Here is a 17,888-nt window from a genome sequence, read left to right on the forward strand (position 1 = left end):
AGGAAGGATGCGATCTGGCGAGTGTGCGCAGGGGAGAGAGGGAAGGTGAGGAGGAAGAAAGGGACAGACGAATTGGGAAAGGGAGGAGATGAATGGTGGGATATGTGAGAGATGGGGCGAAGGGGGAATCCGGCCAGTTGGTCTGACGCATCTCCTCAATCTATTCAGCTCGTCGCTATGGTGTGACACGCTCAATACGCTGATTGATAGGTCAGACGACGGGACCAAATCTTCTCTTCCCAGCGGAGTTCCAGTCTCATCCCCGAATCACATGCATCAACTGAATGATTTATTAGTGTGTAATGCAAAAGTTCAACTTGCCGAACGACACTTCAAGAATTATACGGTGACATTCGTCCTCACAACGCCGCTACACCTGAGCTCGACCGGATTCACATCCTGGCGTACCGGTGTCTCATTCGAGATGATGTCAAGTTCCAGCATGTCGGCGGACAAACATCCCGAGTCCGTTCCAGCTCTGCTCAGCTCCCTACGTCACCTTCAAAAGGTCAATCCCAAAGCTGTCCGGGCGACCGTCCACCTCTACCCTCCGTCTATCTACGGTAACAATGGCGAAGATCACACCAATCCTTCTGCCTCGTCGTCCAAACTTCGAACACGGAAAATCACAAGCTGGAAAATGACCGAACACATGTACTTCAAAGCTTCCAACCCATTCCCGACGCTGGCGAGAGGACTATTCACGGAGGAAGTGGAAGAAGATGATCCATTGCCGGCTGTGGCTCAGGACAGCGAAGGGAGAGAGGGAAGACTAAAGGATAGGATCGTCGCAAGAGGCTACGACAAGTTTTTCAATATTGATGAAGTCGAATGGACGAATGTGAGTTGTCTTGTTTGGAAACAGCAATACCCCTGACATACCGATGACAATACTAGTGGTCGAAGATGCAACACCATACGCAACCACCCTATCATCTCACCCTCAAGTCTAACGGCTGTCTCATTCTCATTTCCGCCCTGACACCTTCGCACCTCATCGTTGCGTCGAAACATTCTCTTGGTACAACCGTCGTGTCTGAAGATGCCAACGAAAAGGGTCACATCCTGGATGGAATTGCGGATTTGTCTTTGCAGGATGGCGACAACACTAAGAGAGGAAAAGAGAAGGAGAGTGACCTGACAAACCCGGGACAACGAGATGAGCACGAAGAAGCCCGCGCTCACGCTGAGGTGGGCCGCGAGTGGGTCAGAAAGACTTTAGCGTCTAGTCGCAAGACCGAGGCGGAGTTGGCGAGACGGCTTTGGGACTCGAACATCACAGCAGTTCTTGAGGTAAGTCAATTTTCAACAGCAGAACGGTGGTCACGCGTGATTGACTGAAGGGCCGCTCACAGCTCTGCGACGATTCTTTCGAAGAACATGTTATCGCTACTCCAGCTCATTGGACCGGTCTTCACTTACACGGTCTAAATTATAACACACCTCACTTCTCCACCGCTACGCCTGCTCAAGTCACTTCATTTGCTCAGGAATTTGGGTTCATCCAGACCAAGTATGTCGAGCTACAGACTCTTGGGGAGGTCAAGTCATTTACCGACGACGTGGCGAAGACTGGATCTTGGGAGGGAGATATGATCGAAGGTTTTGTTGTTCGATGTACAGTGAAGGATCTCGATGGGCAAGTCGAAGACGGCAAACCACCTTATAGACCTGGAGCACCATTCTTCTTCAAAGTCAAATTTGATGAGCCATACCTGCTGTATCGGCAATGGAGGGAGATCACAAAAGTAATGCTGCCGTTATTGAAGCAGCACGATCCCGAGACGACGGCGCAAGTATGGCAGAAGGTCAGGTCAAAGACAAAACGGCCAGAAATTGGTGTTTATGCAGAGTGGTGTGGGGCAATGATGGCAAAAGAACCAAAGCTGTTCGATCATTACGACAAGGGAATCGTAAGGGTTAGGGAGAGATTCTTGGCCTGGACAGAGGACGCGGGACAGAAGGCTTGGGACGCAGCCAGGTCAGGAAAAGGGAACAAGGTACTTGGAATGGTGAAGCAAGTCAGAGACGTGAAGGGATTGCCCAAGAAATGGCTATTGGTGCCTGTGGCAGTCCCCGGTTGTGGTGAGTGTCATCGGGCTTGCATGTAGAGTTTCCGCTCAACATCTCTGTGTAGGCAAAACTCTCATTGGCGTTGCACTGTCCAGACTCTTCGGTTTTGGACACACTCAGAGTGACGACGTCACGGCGAAGCGAACGGCGCCCACCTTCCTCAAAAACATCACTGCCTTGTTACGAAAGCAGGACGTAGTATACGCGGATCGGTGAGCTGAATGCGCGTTCCTGCGTTACTGATTTGTGACTGACCATCCAAAATCCAGCAATAATCATATCGACAAACATTATGGCGAGCTTGCGGAACTCGCGAACGTCAAGCAACTCAACGTCTACAATCTACGACTTGTTGGCATAGTCTGGGACATTTCCTCGCAGCCATACCATCGGCTTCTGCGAATCTGCTCCGAGAGAGTGGTTGGTCGTGGGGATAATCATCAGACCCTACGACCAGATTTGACAATGGAGGCTGAACACGAACATGTTGTCGGGCAGTTCCTCCGAAATTTCACTTCCCCAGATCCTGCATTGTTCGATACCTTGATTGACGTAAAAGTTGTCGACACCCCGAGGGAGACACTGAGCAAGATTGTGGACCGCTTGGTCGGAATACTAGGTATCGCGCGGCCGTCTGAAGAGGCTGTGGACGACTCTCTGGACGCAGCTTCTGGTTATATGGTCACCACGCCTTTCCATCAGGTCGCCAAAGTCGGCAAGCCTATCCGATACTTCGGTGTAGCGCCTGAGGTCGACCTGGCGGAAATTGTCGAACGTGCATTGTCAACGACTGATCGTCCCGTCAAGTCATCAGCACAGACGTTTTTCGATGGTCTGAAGTTAGCGCATCGTATCACTTTGAAACCCCACGTGACGCTCTCACACGAGAAGAATGTTCAGGGGGAGAAGGAAACGCTCGGAGAAGGAGCGCCAGCGGGTCCTCAACAAGTTCTATGGGACACGTGCAAAGCGCTTGCAGAAACAAAGTATTCACCGATATTCGACTTTGGTATGACTCATTTGATCTGGGATGACCGAGTCATGACTCTTGCCTTGAGTCATTTCCGACCACTTCCTCGTGAACAGATGAAAGGGGAAGAGGTTGAGCAGCTTGCAGATCTCGAAGCGGTGTTACCGCCAGACGTGAGGACGCATCTCCACGTCACTGTAGGCACAAAGACTGAGGAAATACCAGCCTTCGAATCGAGAGGACTGGTCAAGATCCTTCGGGAAGCGGTGGAGCGAGGTGAAGAGGAGGGCGAAGCGGACGAGGTCGTGGAGGGAGGTGGCAGGGTCAGATGGATAAAGATTGGCCCGATCAAAGGGGAAGGAAGAGTGAGAGGGATGTACTGAGAGAGACGACGATTACGAGAGCCTGCTTTATTATACCCCGCACTCAAATACCAGAACACATTCAACAGCATGGTGAACAACGTCACTCGTCAGGTCCATGCTGCCCAATCACATGTGACGACATCTTTAAAGACGCAGGAGGTCCCTTTGGTCGTGGAGAATAGCAGCTCAAGGACCGCCACCTTTACCGATCGACAAGAGGAGTTGTTGGTTGACGAACGGCAGTGGGATCGCTATCCGTTTCCGGTCCTGGACCTCACCGATGACAGCACCACAGAGCTGCAAGAATCGTTGAGGACTCTTGAGGTCTCCTCCGCTGATCGAAATGAACCTATCAAAGCAAATGTCATTTCGATTTCGATCCAGTCCAAAAAGGAAAGCGCACGCGTGGGAGAGATCGATCTGACTATTCAGTATTTCAGGTGTGTCATGACGTGTGCGGAAAGACTTCACTTAGACTGATAGGTCTTTCTGTCATTCACGTATTGCCAACCTTCTCCTTGGCGCACGACTGAGTTGTGGTGTCTCGCCAAAAAGAAAGCAAATGAACCTGTCCGAGACTGAGATTCGACTCCGGGCGAAACATCTGGCAAGACGCATGGCGAAGATGCGTATTGAGGAAGGCTTTCTCGGAAGACTAACCTGGACCAGGTGTGAGCGGTCTCATTTGCAATGTCATTTGTAGATCACATTATTTCATGTCACTATGCAACATTGTACAAGACAACAGACAGCGATGTGGGAGCACGAGCCTGGCGGAACTAACAGAGAGCTAGAGGATGTCTAATGTTCAAGGAACTTGACGCCTGATTCGTAATGTATATCTGGTGGACACTGGAGAATCGGGGAGCAGCTGTACCGCGTTCACCGATTTCTGTGGCGGTGTCTCTGTGACTGCATCTATGTCTTGGGATTTCTCCTCATGCGGTCCCACACTCTCACTCTCTACTCGGCGAGGAGTTGATGCCGTCTTTGGATCCCAACCTTGCTATGACGAGTGTTCATCATCCTCCTCTATCGTCCTTCGCACCCATTCCGGCACCTCGTTGAGCCCAAGCGCAACGTATTTTGCTATCAGCGCATCTCATACACCGTCTCATCATCTTGCCGCGCACTCTCCCATACCTGAGCATGCACCTGCCGATACAGCAATCCTTACATCGAAGACAACGGTCGTCCCCTCGAAGCTTGAACTGATGTAGCTGACCGACGATTATTTGGTAAGATCTAAAGTTGGAGTGGGGACCCAAGGAGCTTTCGTGCTCTCCACCAGAACACGCAGGCCACTCGTTTCTCAATTTGGCCCTTCACTCTTCTAGGCTGTACCAAGCGAGAGCTTTGTGCATCAGAGCATCTATTGGGGAAAGGGCTGATACACGTCATGAAGTGCAAGGGCGTGAAATGTCCACTTGACAGCGTCTACCCCTCGTAGCGCGTACGCTATCAAACCATCTCCTAGACTGTGCGGGCAGACGGGCCCTAAGTTATAGGTGATGGCTTCGTTGACCCTGTGCTCTTTGCGTTGGTGATACGCGGAACTCCCACCCGTTGTGACGTCGTTCACGATGTGGCACAGCTCAGCTCTTTCCACCATATCCCTCCTCACTGTCTGTCTCTCTTTCCATGCAGGACATCATTTCGTGCCACCGTCTCATATCTGCAGCCCATGGGACCCTACACGCAGCTTGTGTCGTTTAACCGTCTGCGATTGGTTCGCATCGGAGCTCTGCCAACGAGTTTCAAGGTTATATCAGAGTTTCCCGCTGATGTGTGAGTGTGATCAACCCAATGGCTGTGAGACCAATGAAGACCTTAAACAATGATGCACGCCACTCGGTCGATTCATAGCATTGACTCAATGGTTCAGATTGCAAACCGCGTGGAGGAAGATTTGTTTACGTAACTCTCAATGGAAAGCTTCCTCAAGTAGCTATCTACGCAAACCTCAACATCTCACATTGTTGTTTCATTCCGTCCCTAATTCCTTTGCATTTCATCTTCATCCCCTTGTCAACATGCCATCAATCACCCCGTTTCTTCGTTCTTTGCCCTGTCGTGGACAGCATGAGCGGCCCTCCGCTCTCGCTTGACACTGTCATCCGTGCACACTCGCTTCCGGAGTCTGTACGCTACCTCTCAAACGATGCGGGAGCGACTTTCAACCCGCATTCATCATCAACCACTCAAGTAGACGAAAACGCGTACAAGCAGATACCACCGTCCCTTCAACTATCCACTTCGTCCACACTACTCAGTGAGAAAGTTGATGCTCTGCTCCAAGAGTATTTTTCGTCTCTATCTGATGACACCATCACATCGGTCGCCCGGCGTTTTGGAGTGGCGACGGACGAATGTCAAAGGGAGGTTGAGCGATCCGGCCTATCAGGCGAGCAGGGACTCTCTCATCTGCTCCAATCATACCTGATTGCTCCTCTTAACCTACTGCTTGACGAGCGGCCGCTATTCTCAGCTGGGGAGCGGAGCCTGTTCTGGCGGGTGGTTGGGATTGGAGAGGCCGGAAAGCCAAATTTCGAACTCATATTGTCCTCACCGAGCAAAGAGCGTCTCTTAGCCACCTGCGAGATCAAGACTATCGCATCCGCCACAGGCAGAAGTTCTCTCACCCTTTTACGACATATAAGGAGTGGCGAAATCAAGGTGTATGTCGATGGCTCGGTGGGTTGGTCGGATGCCCGCAATCGTAGCGGCAAGAGCACAGAACTCAAGTTGATAGAACAAGTGAGTTCTCTCGCAGAATATACCTCTTTCGACCGCTGACCTTTTCTTCCTCCAGGTTCTCGCCCAGATGTACTCAAGGAACGTGAATGTAGGCCTTTTGACGAATTACAACAGTTGGCTTCTCTTCCATCGTGTTTCCAACGACCATGTCGAAGTGTCGGACATAGTCACCTGCACTGCGACCACGGATAACTTGTGGGACACTCCTCTTGGTCTGTTGATAGGTGCGACACTTCTTTCTCTCGATGGGAAGCAGATTACAATTGCGACGATGGCTGCCGAATTCCAACCTCCTGTCGAGGAAGAGGTCCAGTCGAGACGCAGTACTGAGACGATACGCGGTCTCTCGACAACAAGCAGTCATCGTTTCGATGCAAGTCAGGGTAGCGATAGTGACAGGGAGAGTAATCCTGCTGGACGTAGCGGGCGGACTGAGCCTAATGATAGCGCTCATGGCAGAACTGACAAGGATATGGTGAGATGCAGCTCTCCAATCGATCGACGTACGCTGACATGTCCCTCCAGGCTTCAAGTCCTCTCGCTCGTTCTGATGGTCCACTTCACCAGCCCACGCTTCCACTGCCTTCTCCTCACCAAGACAACCCCGTTGATACTCGTCGAACTTCTACATATCAACGTCGTGCGCCTCCGAAACTAATTTCTATCGCCGATCTTGTTGAAGGCAAGGGATCGCACCGAGCCCAATCGTTATACAGCCAAGCATTTGCACCTAGAGCACCGTCGAGTCCGCCTCTCACGCCCATAGAAATGTCGGTTGATGAAGTGAGTATATATATCACTACGTCTAACGAAATTTGGCTCACGGCTTATAGTTGGGACCAATAACTCTATGTCTTGACATCGATCTCAACGGACGTACACAGGATATATTTCCTCATATACGGGACTTCGATCTCACGTCACAATTTCGAGGGCCTTATTCGCCCGATTCGGCGAGGTCTCGACTGCCTACTCTCCTCGTGTCCCATAGCAGACCATGTTCTTCCTCGTCCGCAGGTGACGTCGACATCATTGTCCACCTGTCCGACCTTCGCTCATATGGGTCAATCTTCCATGTCTTTACCGGGAGTCTTGGGGCCGAGCACCTGGCGCTCAAGGTCGTTCAAGTCAATAAATCGTCTTTTGGACATCCCGCGCTCAAATCCTTGTCTGCTGAGACGGTGCGTGTCGCCATCATGAATGAGCACTATGCTTTGTCCGGCCCTCTCGCCGGTCTTCAAGGTACAGTTGTGCCGCAGCTTTTCGGTCTCTTTGGGTCTGTCCAATCAGCAAACGAGGAGACATGGTGTGCAGTACTTGAAGATGTAGGAAAACGGTTACCGATGACTATGAAGAAGGATAGAACCATTCGGTAGGTGCTCGTTCTCACGTTCATGTGAAATCTACCTGCTAAATCTGCATACTTTTCCTATAATTCTGCACACCTCCTCTTATCGTATTCGACTGTCCCGCTCCCCTATGTCAAATCTCGACGCAGCCGAATTATCGAACGAATGTATGACCGTATTCATGCGGCTGGCGTTCTTCACAATGATGTAGCATGGCGCCACATCCTCGGTTTCGGTACCCGTCTGCGCCTCATAGATTTCGACAGGAGTATCGCGCGTGGAGACATGAACGATTGGTATTGGGATCTGGCTTGTCGAAGGGAGAAAGATGAGGTTCGAGCTATGCTCGATGACCCTGCTGCGTGAGCGATTCTGAGAGACCTTGCCTACATTTACGCGACTCTGTTTGAAGAGGTCCCGAGTCAGCGACCAAGTCATACCATTTGCTCACGTATTTACAGAATACAATAATGTCATGTGTATATACAGTATACAACGAAGACATTGACAGCAATCGCCCTGAGTAATTAGAGTCACCTCGGGGTAAACAATGGTCGTTGCACCCCCCCCCCCCCCCACCCGTAGACATTCCCCCACCACTGTAGACATTGACCCATTCATTGTATATAGTAGCGTGAATGATGGTACACGCGCCGTGATCTTTGAAACATCTATCACGAGCTTTGTGACTACAGAGAGAAAGGCTAAACTATATGAATCTTCTATCTGTAAGCTGGTCACGAGTTGTGACTACTAGAGAGTATTGGTTGTCTCTTGTACAATCACAAGAACAGTGACTACTGCATTCAGTACACAGCGGCCTGATCTTTTGCCGTCACAAGGTTTATAACTGGTGCGTTTAATACACAACGGCCGACTCTCTTGTCATCACGAGGTTCATGACTGGTGCAATTGATACACAACAGCCTGCTCTCATCCAGTCACAAGGCTTCAATGCAAATGACTGGGCCACACATGACAGCTCATGCACAGTCTCCTGTGACACCAGAACAGTTTGACCGAAATATGTCCGAGAATAGAACCGGGGTGCACTGGCCGATACGATGACGTGATGTGTGCCACTACTGCCACCAATGACCGGATAACTCACCGGACAAGCGACAGCAGCAGTTGATCGCGGTCCATGGTTCAATCAGATACAACACATGACAATGTCACCATAGCTACTGGGTCACCACATCAGTCCAAGAAGATCCCATACAGGCGAACCGTCCAAGTGTGGTTCCGTGGCCAAGATGCGTTTCCCGTCACCGACCATCGACTTCACTGTTCTGGCTCGCAGAGCGTTGTCGACAGGTACCAAACGGGTTCCATTGTTGATCAATGCCAAGCAGTACAATGAGCTTCCAAAGGTGAGTCGTTTCGCACTGAACACCTCACTGTTGTCGAAGGGAGACAGACAGCTCTCGCTAGTCCATCCCAACGCCTACGCCTGTACTTCAGCTGACCTTGTCCTTTCCCTCTACCATTCCTCATCCTTCTCGCTTCCTTATTCCCGTCCTCGCTCTTTATTTTCACGATGAACGAACCTATCAAAGGCAACGACCCTTCCTCTTGACGTGACATGGCACATGCCCAACTCTACCCGATCCGCAGTGGCAGAATATCTCTCAGGTCCTCGTATACCAGGAGCCAGACGATTCGATCTTGATGCCGTTGCGGAGCTGGAGATCGACAAAAACCCATTGAGCTTGACTCATATGTTACCCACAGGGAAGAGGTTTGCCGAAGAGTGTCGTGAGTCAGACGTGGTTCCGTCTCCTCATATGTCAGACCTGCAGAGCGTCAAAGTCTTCGCGTGACCACAGCGCGGTCGCCTTTGGCAGAATGATAGACAATATTGCATCGCGCCGAAAGAGCCGCCAAGGGATCAGCAGTTGTGATCGCGTCGAACAGTCGCTGATATAGCCCTCACACCCCCTCAGAAAAGCTCGGAATCAGAGACGAGACTCATGTGATTCTGTACGATACCGTTGGTATTTTCTCAAGTCCTCGAGCAGCATACACATTCAAAGGTGAGCACTGAGGCTTCACTGCATATCTCAGTTTCCTGACGAGTTATCTAGCTTTCGGGCACGACAAGGTGTCGGTCTTGGACGGTGGGTTGCCCGCTTACATTGCTGAAGGAGGCGAGGTGGAGATGGGTGAGGTTGGGGATCAAGGGGAAAGCGAGTACCAAGCTCTTGACGAGCCCAAAAAGGAGTGGGTACGATGTGAGTGTCCTGCGCCCTGTCGCCCATCGGTGCTTCCTTCGACAAGATCAATCCCGAGTGGCTTAAGCTGACATCACCCGGATCTACAGCTTACGAGGAGATCGTTGCGAACAGCGAGAAACATATTTCAGATCCCACAACCGAAATTGTCCTTGACCACCGACCTCTTGCCCGATACACCGGTGAAGCTCCCGAACCAAGACAAGGACTGTCCTCGGGCCATATTCCCAACTCCCTCCCTGCACCTTTCGTCGCGTACCTCGACCCCGCCTCGGACAAGAAGCCCTTCTCGTCATACAAGTCTGTACCCGAGTTGAAGCAGATTCTCGCCAAAGCTGTTGGCGGAGAAGATACATTCGAAGAAATCCAAGAACAAGGTCGACCTGTGGTCTTCAGCTGTGGGAGCGGAATGACAGCGGCGATTGGCTGGCTGGCAAACGAGTTGATAACGGAGAAAGAGGGAAAAGGGTTGAAGACGGCTATCTACGACGAGGTGAGTGGGCAGTCCGCCAGCAGACTGAACTCGGCTGATCAACAATTGTTCAGTCTTGGACTGGCTACGCCTTGCGGAAAGAAAGCAAGATCGTCAAGGGCAACAGTCCAGTCTGAGCGACCCGTTTCGAGGCGAACGCAGATGTACCATAGATGCCGCGATAAGGATACACTCACGCCGGAAGAGGAAGGAAGAATACGTATTACGAGCACGAGAAGGCGTATGCACATGGATCACTGAGAGCGTCCTTAGGGCACCAGTATGATCTTTTTGTCATCCCTCTTAATAACGAGCCCGGCCTGATCGCGTTGTATCTTTCACTGTTCACAGATTACATCACGTTGCGAGTACCATCTGAATACAGCAATAGCAGGGACAAGAAGGCTTTGCGTCTGGCCTTCCTTGTAAGGACTCGGCCCTGTGGTTGTTCAGCTGATCACTCCGCCAACTGAGATTGAATCAATCTGATCTTTAAAATCATTAAAGTGGAAGATTACAGTCCCTTCACATGGATCACGCAGTGTGATCCTGGACACCATGCAATCATTGCCATCAGCTTCCTATGCTTTTGTAAAGATATCCTTAGTTCACCCACTGTTGGCCTGAGTAGCTGGTCAAGGAATATGCATGAATGGGTTTCAATGCGCCCTTGTTGTTGTTTGTGATCAATACCACAGGCACCTTCTTTGTGTCCACAGAGAGGTATCTGACTAACAATCAACACAGAGTCAGTGAAGCTGTCGGACAGCCAAGGCAGTAGAGGTGTGAGGACAAGTACTCACAGTATTCATCACTTGGCAGATTGGTGGTGGACAAAGGAGGCGCATTTTCTTTGCCAAACCAACCAAAGGCATCTATAGGCTGTCCAGGAGACAGTTTACCATCTTGAACACCTTGATACTGACCCAGTTTGAGTGCAGCTTTGACAACTGCATTGGGCCACCTACACATAATATGTCATCACCATTCTCAGGATGCCCAGGATAGACCCACCAGTTGTCACCAGAATTGAATAGGTGTCACGATCGCATACCAGTAAGGCCAGCTTCCGACAAAGTTCCCAGGAGTTTGACAAACAATTGAACGAAACGGCATTCATCGGAGAAAGAACCGAAACGTCGACAAGCTTATCATTCCTATTCACCACATACGGTAAATATACAAATTGTTCAGCCACTCGAGGTTTCTTTCTACATCCGGCGAAAAGGTCGCTACACATGCAAGGTTTGGCGAACTTGTGCGAAGAAAAGGATATATACATGAACGTAGTAAAAGGAGAAAGGAGTTCCCCGTCGATTCTAGATTTTTGTCCTACCGTAGTACCTTTGAATATTATCATCTTGAATAACCTCGATACATCGACCAACATTTACTTGGCTGTTCTCGACAGAGAACCCTCAAGTTAGAAACACGATTTAGCCCAAGTCTCACCAACATCGCATATCTTGGTCCAAGTCGGGAGCACATCAACGATAGTAGACTTTTCATTGTTTGTCTTGTAAGCTTAAACGACGGACATCCCCGTTGGTCGGTGTAGCCCCGTGACATCCTACAATACAACCTTGGCACCCGCATGTTTGCTCCTCTTCTTCATGTTGATTGAAGTCACTTGGTCCTTGAGCAGGTTGCCATCAACTTGGGCTATGGCAACCAACGAAGCAGCCAGCCAGTCTCCTGGACCACTTGCTGCACTCATGCAATTCTTGTGTGAGTGACTTCTGCCGTCGTTTGAGAACGATTGGGCCACAGTGACCTAGCTTTACATCATCAGGCTTTGGCCCCCCATCATCATACAGAGCAGCAGTAGCCCAAGCTGAGCTTGCAGCTGATAGCACACCTGGCCCAGACAAAGATGTTAATGTGCAGTCTAGGATTTCATAGTCTGACAGGTTATATCTGCCTTGGCTCTTTTGAAAAATATCCATAATATCATGGGCTCACCAAGCAGAACGGTTTCCTTCCAAAGCATGACTGTAGGTTATATGTGGATGACTGTTTTGCGGGACAAAATAATGGGGTGGAATGAAAGGTGATATTTCAAGTCAGTTAGTATTTGTAGCTTTGTCCTTCCTCTGCTCACAAGCGACCTTTGTTGTGTCCACTATATGAACAATGAGCTACTCCTTTGGATTCATGTGGGCTACAAAGGGAAATGACTTTGATTAGATCAACAGGGATCAGGAGATAAGGAGCAGAGATGATCTGAAAGGAACTTTGCATACCAAGCTCGATACCGCTAGATTCTCTGACAAAGATGTCTTTCTTTCAAAATCACCAATTACTCATGAACACAGATGTCTTCTAAACAAATGGTAGTGATTCATGTGATGAAAGTGACTGCTGGGCAATACGTCACAAATTATGGATATATATACGCCAAGCACATGGTAAGGTGTTTACTGTGAGCCTGTGCCATTGTTCTGGGTGTGGAAGAAGTGAGGCCAGTCCAAATGGTAGAGATTGGCCACACTCTTCCTAAAGTCTCCCCAGGGAACTGAAGTGTATGCCTTTTCTCCTACTCCATAAGGATCCCAAACAACAGTGCTGGAATGTAGGTAATGCAATCAGTACACCACTTGCTCGTTTCCGCTCCTTTCCAAGTTGACCTGGTCAAACTCACTCATTAGAGTGGGCATCAAAATGGCTAACAGTGTAATATTGATTGGTCTTCAGCTTGATGTCACTTGCATTACTTGTGAGCACAAGTACTGGTGAACCTGTAGATACTGCATTAGTCATACCATATTGCACAAGACAACTAGAGGTGTAGGATGACTTGCCCATCGACTTTCCAAGCCATTCCACTATTACCTGAATCAGCATCAAACACACACAGAACTCAAGCAAGCTTACATAGTAGTTTATCTTCTGGGAGATCTTCTTTTGCCTGATGTTTTACCTCAGTACATGTCCATACTAGGTCGACTGGCAAACACTTACAGCATACCATCCTGTCAGCCTCTGAAGGCCCCAAACACCAGCATCTGACCTTTGACCATCTGGAAGATCCGCAGTGGCAATCAATCCACTTGCATTGACACCAGGTCCCTTGACTTGTTCCACAGCCTTGTCATAAGCACCACCCAACCTGATTATGAACAAAGGGATCAGTCAGTCAGGGTTGATATATCTAGAGGAAGAGACTACAAAGGTTGGACATACCAGAAATCAGGTGCGTTATCATTGGCATTTGTGCTTGCATTTGTGTAAGACACATGGATACGGTGAGCTGTGAGGTTGGTATCATAAGTTGTGACTTGCAGTTCCTCAGCATAGCTCATATTCCCTTGCTGGAAAGCAATATTTGCCATTGGCCAATCCTTATTGCATTTGGCCATGCCACAAAGGGATGCAAGCTAAAGGCCCAATCAGCAAACTCCCATAATTCAGAATCCCTTGTACAATTTTGACATTCACAGAAAGCTCACCATCCAATCTGCGCCAGTATGACACACCAGCGCAGTGCAGTTGACACTCCCACCAGGTCCCACCAGTGGTCCACCAGGCATATCAGATGACACGCTATTTGTTGCACTTGGTGTCCCAGCTACCTGAGTGAATGTCATTGTCGCTGAATCTGGGACAGCCAGTGAGGAAGACAAGTTGTTGGTGGTTCCATCCAAAGTGCTGGTATCACCATTGCCGCCAGTTCCCCTGTTGGGACCAGTGCTGGTGGAGTATCCACCAATAGAACCACCAATGGTATCATTGCTGCTGAGAGTGTTGCTTCCAGTCCCACTGGTGGAGTCAGTGCTGTTGGAGTTTTTGCCACCAGCTTCACCATTGGTCTCACTGGTGTCATTGTCAATAGCACCAGGTCCATCCTCTTGGTCACTGGAGTTAATGCTGTGGTTACTGGACTTTGGGTCTGCTGAGGGATCAGAAGAGTGGTTAGGTGAAGCACCGGCTGGGGTACCAGTGAAGACCTCAGGATCACTGTCTGAGCCCTCACAATCTGAGCCCATCACTGAGCAAGAGCTTGTTGAAGATGGGGTGCTTATACCAGAAGCACAGCTTGTCAATATGTCAGAGCTTGACAGTAGAGCAGAGCTTGAAGCAGATACTGAGATTTGAACAGGAGAGGAGCTTGACAAGGCAGCGGAGGTTTGTACAAGAGCAGAGTTGGCTGGAGATTCTGCCAAGGGCGTGTTACGCTTGAGAGGCTGTCTTTGGTCAGACACTGGTTGTGGGTGACTGAGGGACTAGGCTGAACTCACATCAGGAGCAGGTACAGCTATGACTGAAAGCACATACTATTATCAGCTGAAGAATATGTTTTGTATCAGGTAACTTACCCAGCATAGGTGCGCCAAGCACAGCAAGGAGGGGCCAAAGTTTGAGCATGATGTGAGTACCAGAAACAGGGTAAACTACTGATGGGACCTGATGGACCAACCTGGACAGTTATATTTACATGTTCCATGGAATCCAATGGCAGTCGTCACATTTCAGTTTGAGTAAATTGAACGAGTAGAGGATGAAAAGAACATTCACTTCTGATGGGTCATACCTCACATGATGCGAGGACTGCGGTACTCAAAGGGAGCTGCAGGGGTAAGGGACAAGGAGACACAAATCATCTGATACACTCAAGGTCCCTTCTAGTGAAGCTGACACCACACTACCACATCGCATACCCCTGACTTTTGTAATCTCCTTTATGTTGATTTTTGAGCCTGTCTGTCACTGTGAGCTCTCTTTTCTTGTATGACCCCAGATCAAAATTTGAAAAGGAGCATTGTGTAGACAATAGAGAACCTGTCACCTGGCTTGCAGATGCAATCTGGACTTGCAGCAATATCAGAGGCCCTGTCAGGTACATATAGGAAAACAATCATGTTATTTCTACATTGGATAAAACTGCAGCACTTTCCATTTCAGTATGATTTTGGCTAGAACTGTTTTTCTTGGTGAGTCTTACATTTACAAGTTTTTCTTGCTACTCAAGGACCCATATTTGTGTGCTTGAGAGCATAGTTGCTGAAGTCAAACAATCAGCTTCATTGACTTTGCCTCTGACATGGGGGAAACCTATCTCTGTGCCGGCACTTGAGAATATTGCTACTTGGGGTCAAGCCTATGGTCTCAAGGGACCACGCCCAAATGATGTGAAGCTAAGTCAGTTGTTTCTCTGACCTTGCACGCTTTGCATATGATGAAGCTGACAAATGATGTTCAGAAAGTGGCCCGGGAGACTACCTTGCGGCCACAATGATAGCTGGAAATCTGGGGACAAACTCAATGAAGGATATGATTGTAGAAAACGGTGACAAGGCAGACATTACCTTGTTCACAGTTGACGGAAAGAAGCAATCAGTGACTGTCAGCTACAATGACACCACATCCCTTCTCTTTGATGCCAACTACTTTTGGTAAGTTCCAATAATCAATTTTCAAACCATGATGCTGGTGGATGCCAATAACCTTTCCAAATCCTTCAGGTGGCCTAATGCAGTTGTCAAGGCAGCACTTGATGTAGGAGGCTGGAATGGTCTACAAAATGGGCACGTCACTGCAGGATCACCTGCAGATATGTTCAAGTTGCTGGGTATCTCTCAATCTCCAACACAATACAATGTACAGTCCAATAGTCTTGAGGACACCTGTGAGTAGTGAGCATTTTGGAACAAAGCATCCCAACCAGCCTTGCTGATATACATATTGCCCTCAGTAAACCTACTTTGGAAAGGGGGTAAACTACCAATGGTTATCACCACCAACAGCAAGGCTGGCAAATTGACATCCAATCATACATATACTGTTACAGGCAGTACAGGTCCTTCGTGAGTTGTGCAGAGAAGAATTCAAGTTTTGTACATCAGCTTGCTGTACTGACCGCAATCATGCTGGCTGTTGCACTAGAATTGACTTGCAGGACCCTTGTGTGGACAATGCAGGCTACATGTGGCAGGACATCAGAGATCAGGTTGACACCATTACATATGCAGGTTAGTCTGGCATATATAGAGGCTGTGTTCACATAAGATCAGAACTGTGCAATGCACTTATTCAAGCCAATCATACATTACACTGGTGTCAGAGGCTGTGTGCCGCAAATGTTTTGGCAGGGATTATAAGCAAACATGAATGGATATACATAAATCAGCAGTTTTACGAGATCTGTGTGAGATCAGGAGTGTGGCAAACATGCAGCAGGGCCCACAGACTCATACATAGAACATACATAGAACGTACATAGAAGACTCCCATATGACTGATAGTCCCATAGTCAGGTGGGAATGCTCAGGAACAAGATCTTTGTGTCCAGCTTGAGAGACAATCCTTCAACACTTCAACACTCGACAACAATGTTTTGGATGATATGAACACAGGACTCTGTAATGCAAATATATTTACCTCTTTTTAAATCTTCACAAAGCAAAGGGTTCTCTGAACCTAGGCTGGATTGATCCAGAAGAGATTGACTATCCTTAGTTAACAACTTCTTCAATGGAACTGTCACACTTGAATAAAGGCAGAGCAGGAAAAGCCTCCAACTCATACAATGTCTTGAAGCCTGATATAAACAGCACTCCATGTGCTTTCTCTTGTATACAGTCCAGTCAGGACACATCTCAAAGCCTTATTTGGCAGTAGCAGACACAGGATGTTAGTCGATATCACAATCTTGTTTGGTGAGTTGTGTCATGTTGGCCATGACCACCCAGCCAATGTCTCGCGGCAAGCCTATATAACCGGCGGAATTCCAGTGCGGCTGGAGATTCCGATTGTTCCCTTTTGTGGTTCAGTGGTTAATGGCCGGTTACATTGGCGTTGTGACACAACCCGTTTCAAAGTAAGGTTGTAGCCACAACCTCAAAGGCAAACCAGACCAGAACATTGATGTTGGATTCTAATGATAGGATCTTTTCTTGACAAGAAAGTCCACAGTCAAGCTACAGTAATTCTTACAAATGCCTACACAGATCGACCTCTGAAAGCAAATCATGCCTATTCTCTGACAGTGTCATAACAGCCATTTTGCCACGACCACGAATAAGCCATTATTACGTAAACCCTCTTGATATCTTCGACTTCTTCGATATCTTCGAGCACAACTCGATATACTCGCCCAAGACCGAGCTAAAGGGCGCTGCAGGTGAACGATAGAAACAGAAGGAAGTTGATCGATGTTCTACGCATCCTGGCGGATGGGTCAGTGGAGATATATATATACATGGTCTTAGTTCTCGTTGTTCTAGTCTTTCTCTAGCGATTTCTCGATTGAAAGTCATACCTAGTACCTTGCTCATCGTTCAACAATATCACTGTGGTACCTCAGTCTATCTAGAGCTGCTACAAGCCCTTCTAGATATCCGTGTCAAGTTCCTCGCTGTACTCGCTATCCTCGTTATCCTCGTTATTCTCGTTATCATCGTTATCGTCGTTTCCTCATATCATACTGTCTCGTTGTGTGATAGGGCTCATTGACTGAGGCCACATTGACCATCGTGACAGACAGGCTCCAAGAATCAGGATTCAGCAGGCCAGATGTATGTTCTAGTATTCCTGTGTGATTCAGATATCCAACAAAAGCAATGGTCATGCTTACTGATTGGTTTGGCTTATCAGAATTGAATTGCATGATCCTTGTGAGAAGCCATCTGTTGTGACTACCTTTGACCTCAAGGATGTTGTAGACCAGAT

The 17,888-nt window shown here is 48.6% G+C and overlaps 4 protein-coding genes across 4 annotated transcripts; 3 read left to right on the forward strand and 1 right to left on the reverse strand.

Annotated features, from left to right (window-relative positions):
* Positions 1-442: 442 nt before the first annotated feature.
* IAR55_002905 (uncharacterized protein) lies at positions 443-3,426 on the forward strand (the record flags this gene model as incomplete). The annotated part of the gene is made up of 5 exons (XM_066946016.1): positions 443-841; positions 898-1,293; positions 1,356-2,085; positions 2,138-2,285; positions 2,343-3,426. The coding sequence occupies 5 exons, from the start codon at positions 443-445 to the stop codon at positions 3,424-3,426; spliced, it is 2,757 nt and encodes a 918-aa protein (XP_066803517.1).
* A 2,064-nt stretch (positions 3,427-5,490) lies between these two features.
* IAR55_002906 (uncharacterized protein) lies at positions 5,491-7,880 on the forward strand (the record flags this gene model as incomplete). The annotated part of the gene is made up of 5 exons (XM_066946017.1): positions 5,491-6,165; positions 6,221-6,640; positions 6,691-6,948; positions 6,999-7,537; positions 7,664-7,880. 5 exons carry the CDS (start codon positions 5,491-5,493, stop codon positions 7,878-7,880), a joined length of 2,109 nt encoding a protein of 702 aa, XP_066803518.1.
* Positions 7,881-8,770: 890 nt separating this feature from the next.
* Positions 8,771-10,357, forward strand: IAR55_002907 (uncharacterized protein; the record flags this gene model as incomplete). Its single annotated transcript, XM_066946018.1, has 6 exons — positions 8,771-8,887; positions 9,074-9,272; positions 9,461-9,550; positions 9,602-9,748; positions 9,838-10,241; positions 10,295-10,357. The coding sequence occupies 6 exons, from the start codon at positions 8,771-8,773 to the stop codon at positions 10,355-10,357; spliced, it is 1,020 nt and encodes a 339-aa protein (XP_066803519.1).
* A 2,280-nt stretch (positions 10,358-12,637) lies between these two features.
* Positions 12,638-14,585, reverse strand: IAR55_002908 (uncharacterized protein; the record flags this gene model as incomplete). The annotated part of the gene is made up of 8 exons (XM_066946019.1): positions 12,638-12,785; positions 12,862-13,045; positions 13,095-13,128; positions 13,182-13,329; positions 13,404-13,597; positions 13,670-14,404; positions 14,459-14,481; positions 14,537-14,585. 8 exons carry the CDS (start codon positions 14,583-14,585, stop codon positions 12,638-12,640), a joined length of 1,515 nt encoding a protein of 504 aa, XP_066803520.1.
* Between the last annotated feature and the right edge of the window lie 3,303 nt (positions 14,586-17,888).

Source organism: Kwoniella newhampshirensis, chromosome 5 (assembly GCF_039105145.1).
Source record: "Kwoniella newhampshirensis strain CBS 13917 chromosome 5, whole genome shotgun sequence".
Classification (NCBI taxonomy): Eukaryota; Fungi; Basidiomycota; class Tremellomycetes; order Tremellales; family Cryptococcaceae; genus Kwoniella; species Kwoniella newhampshirensis.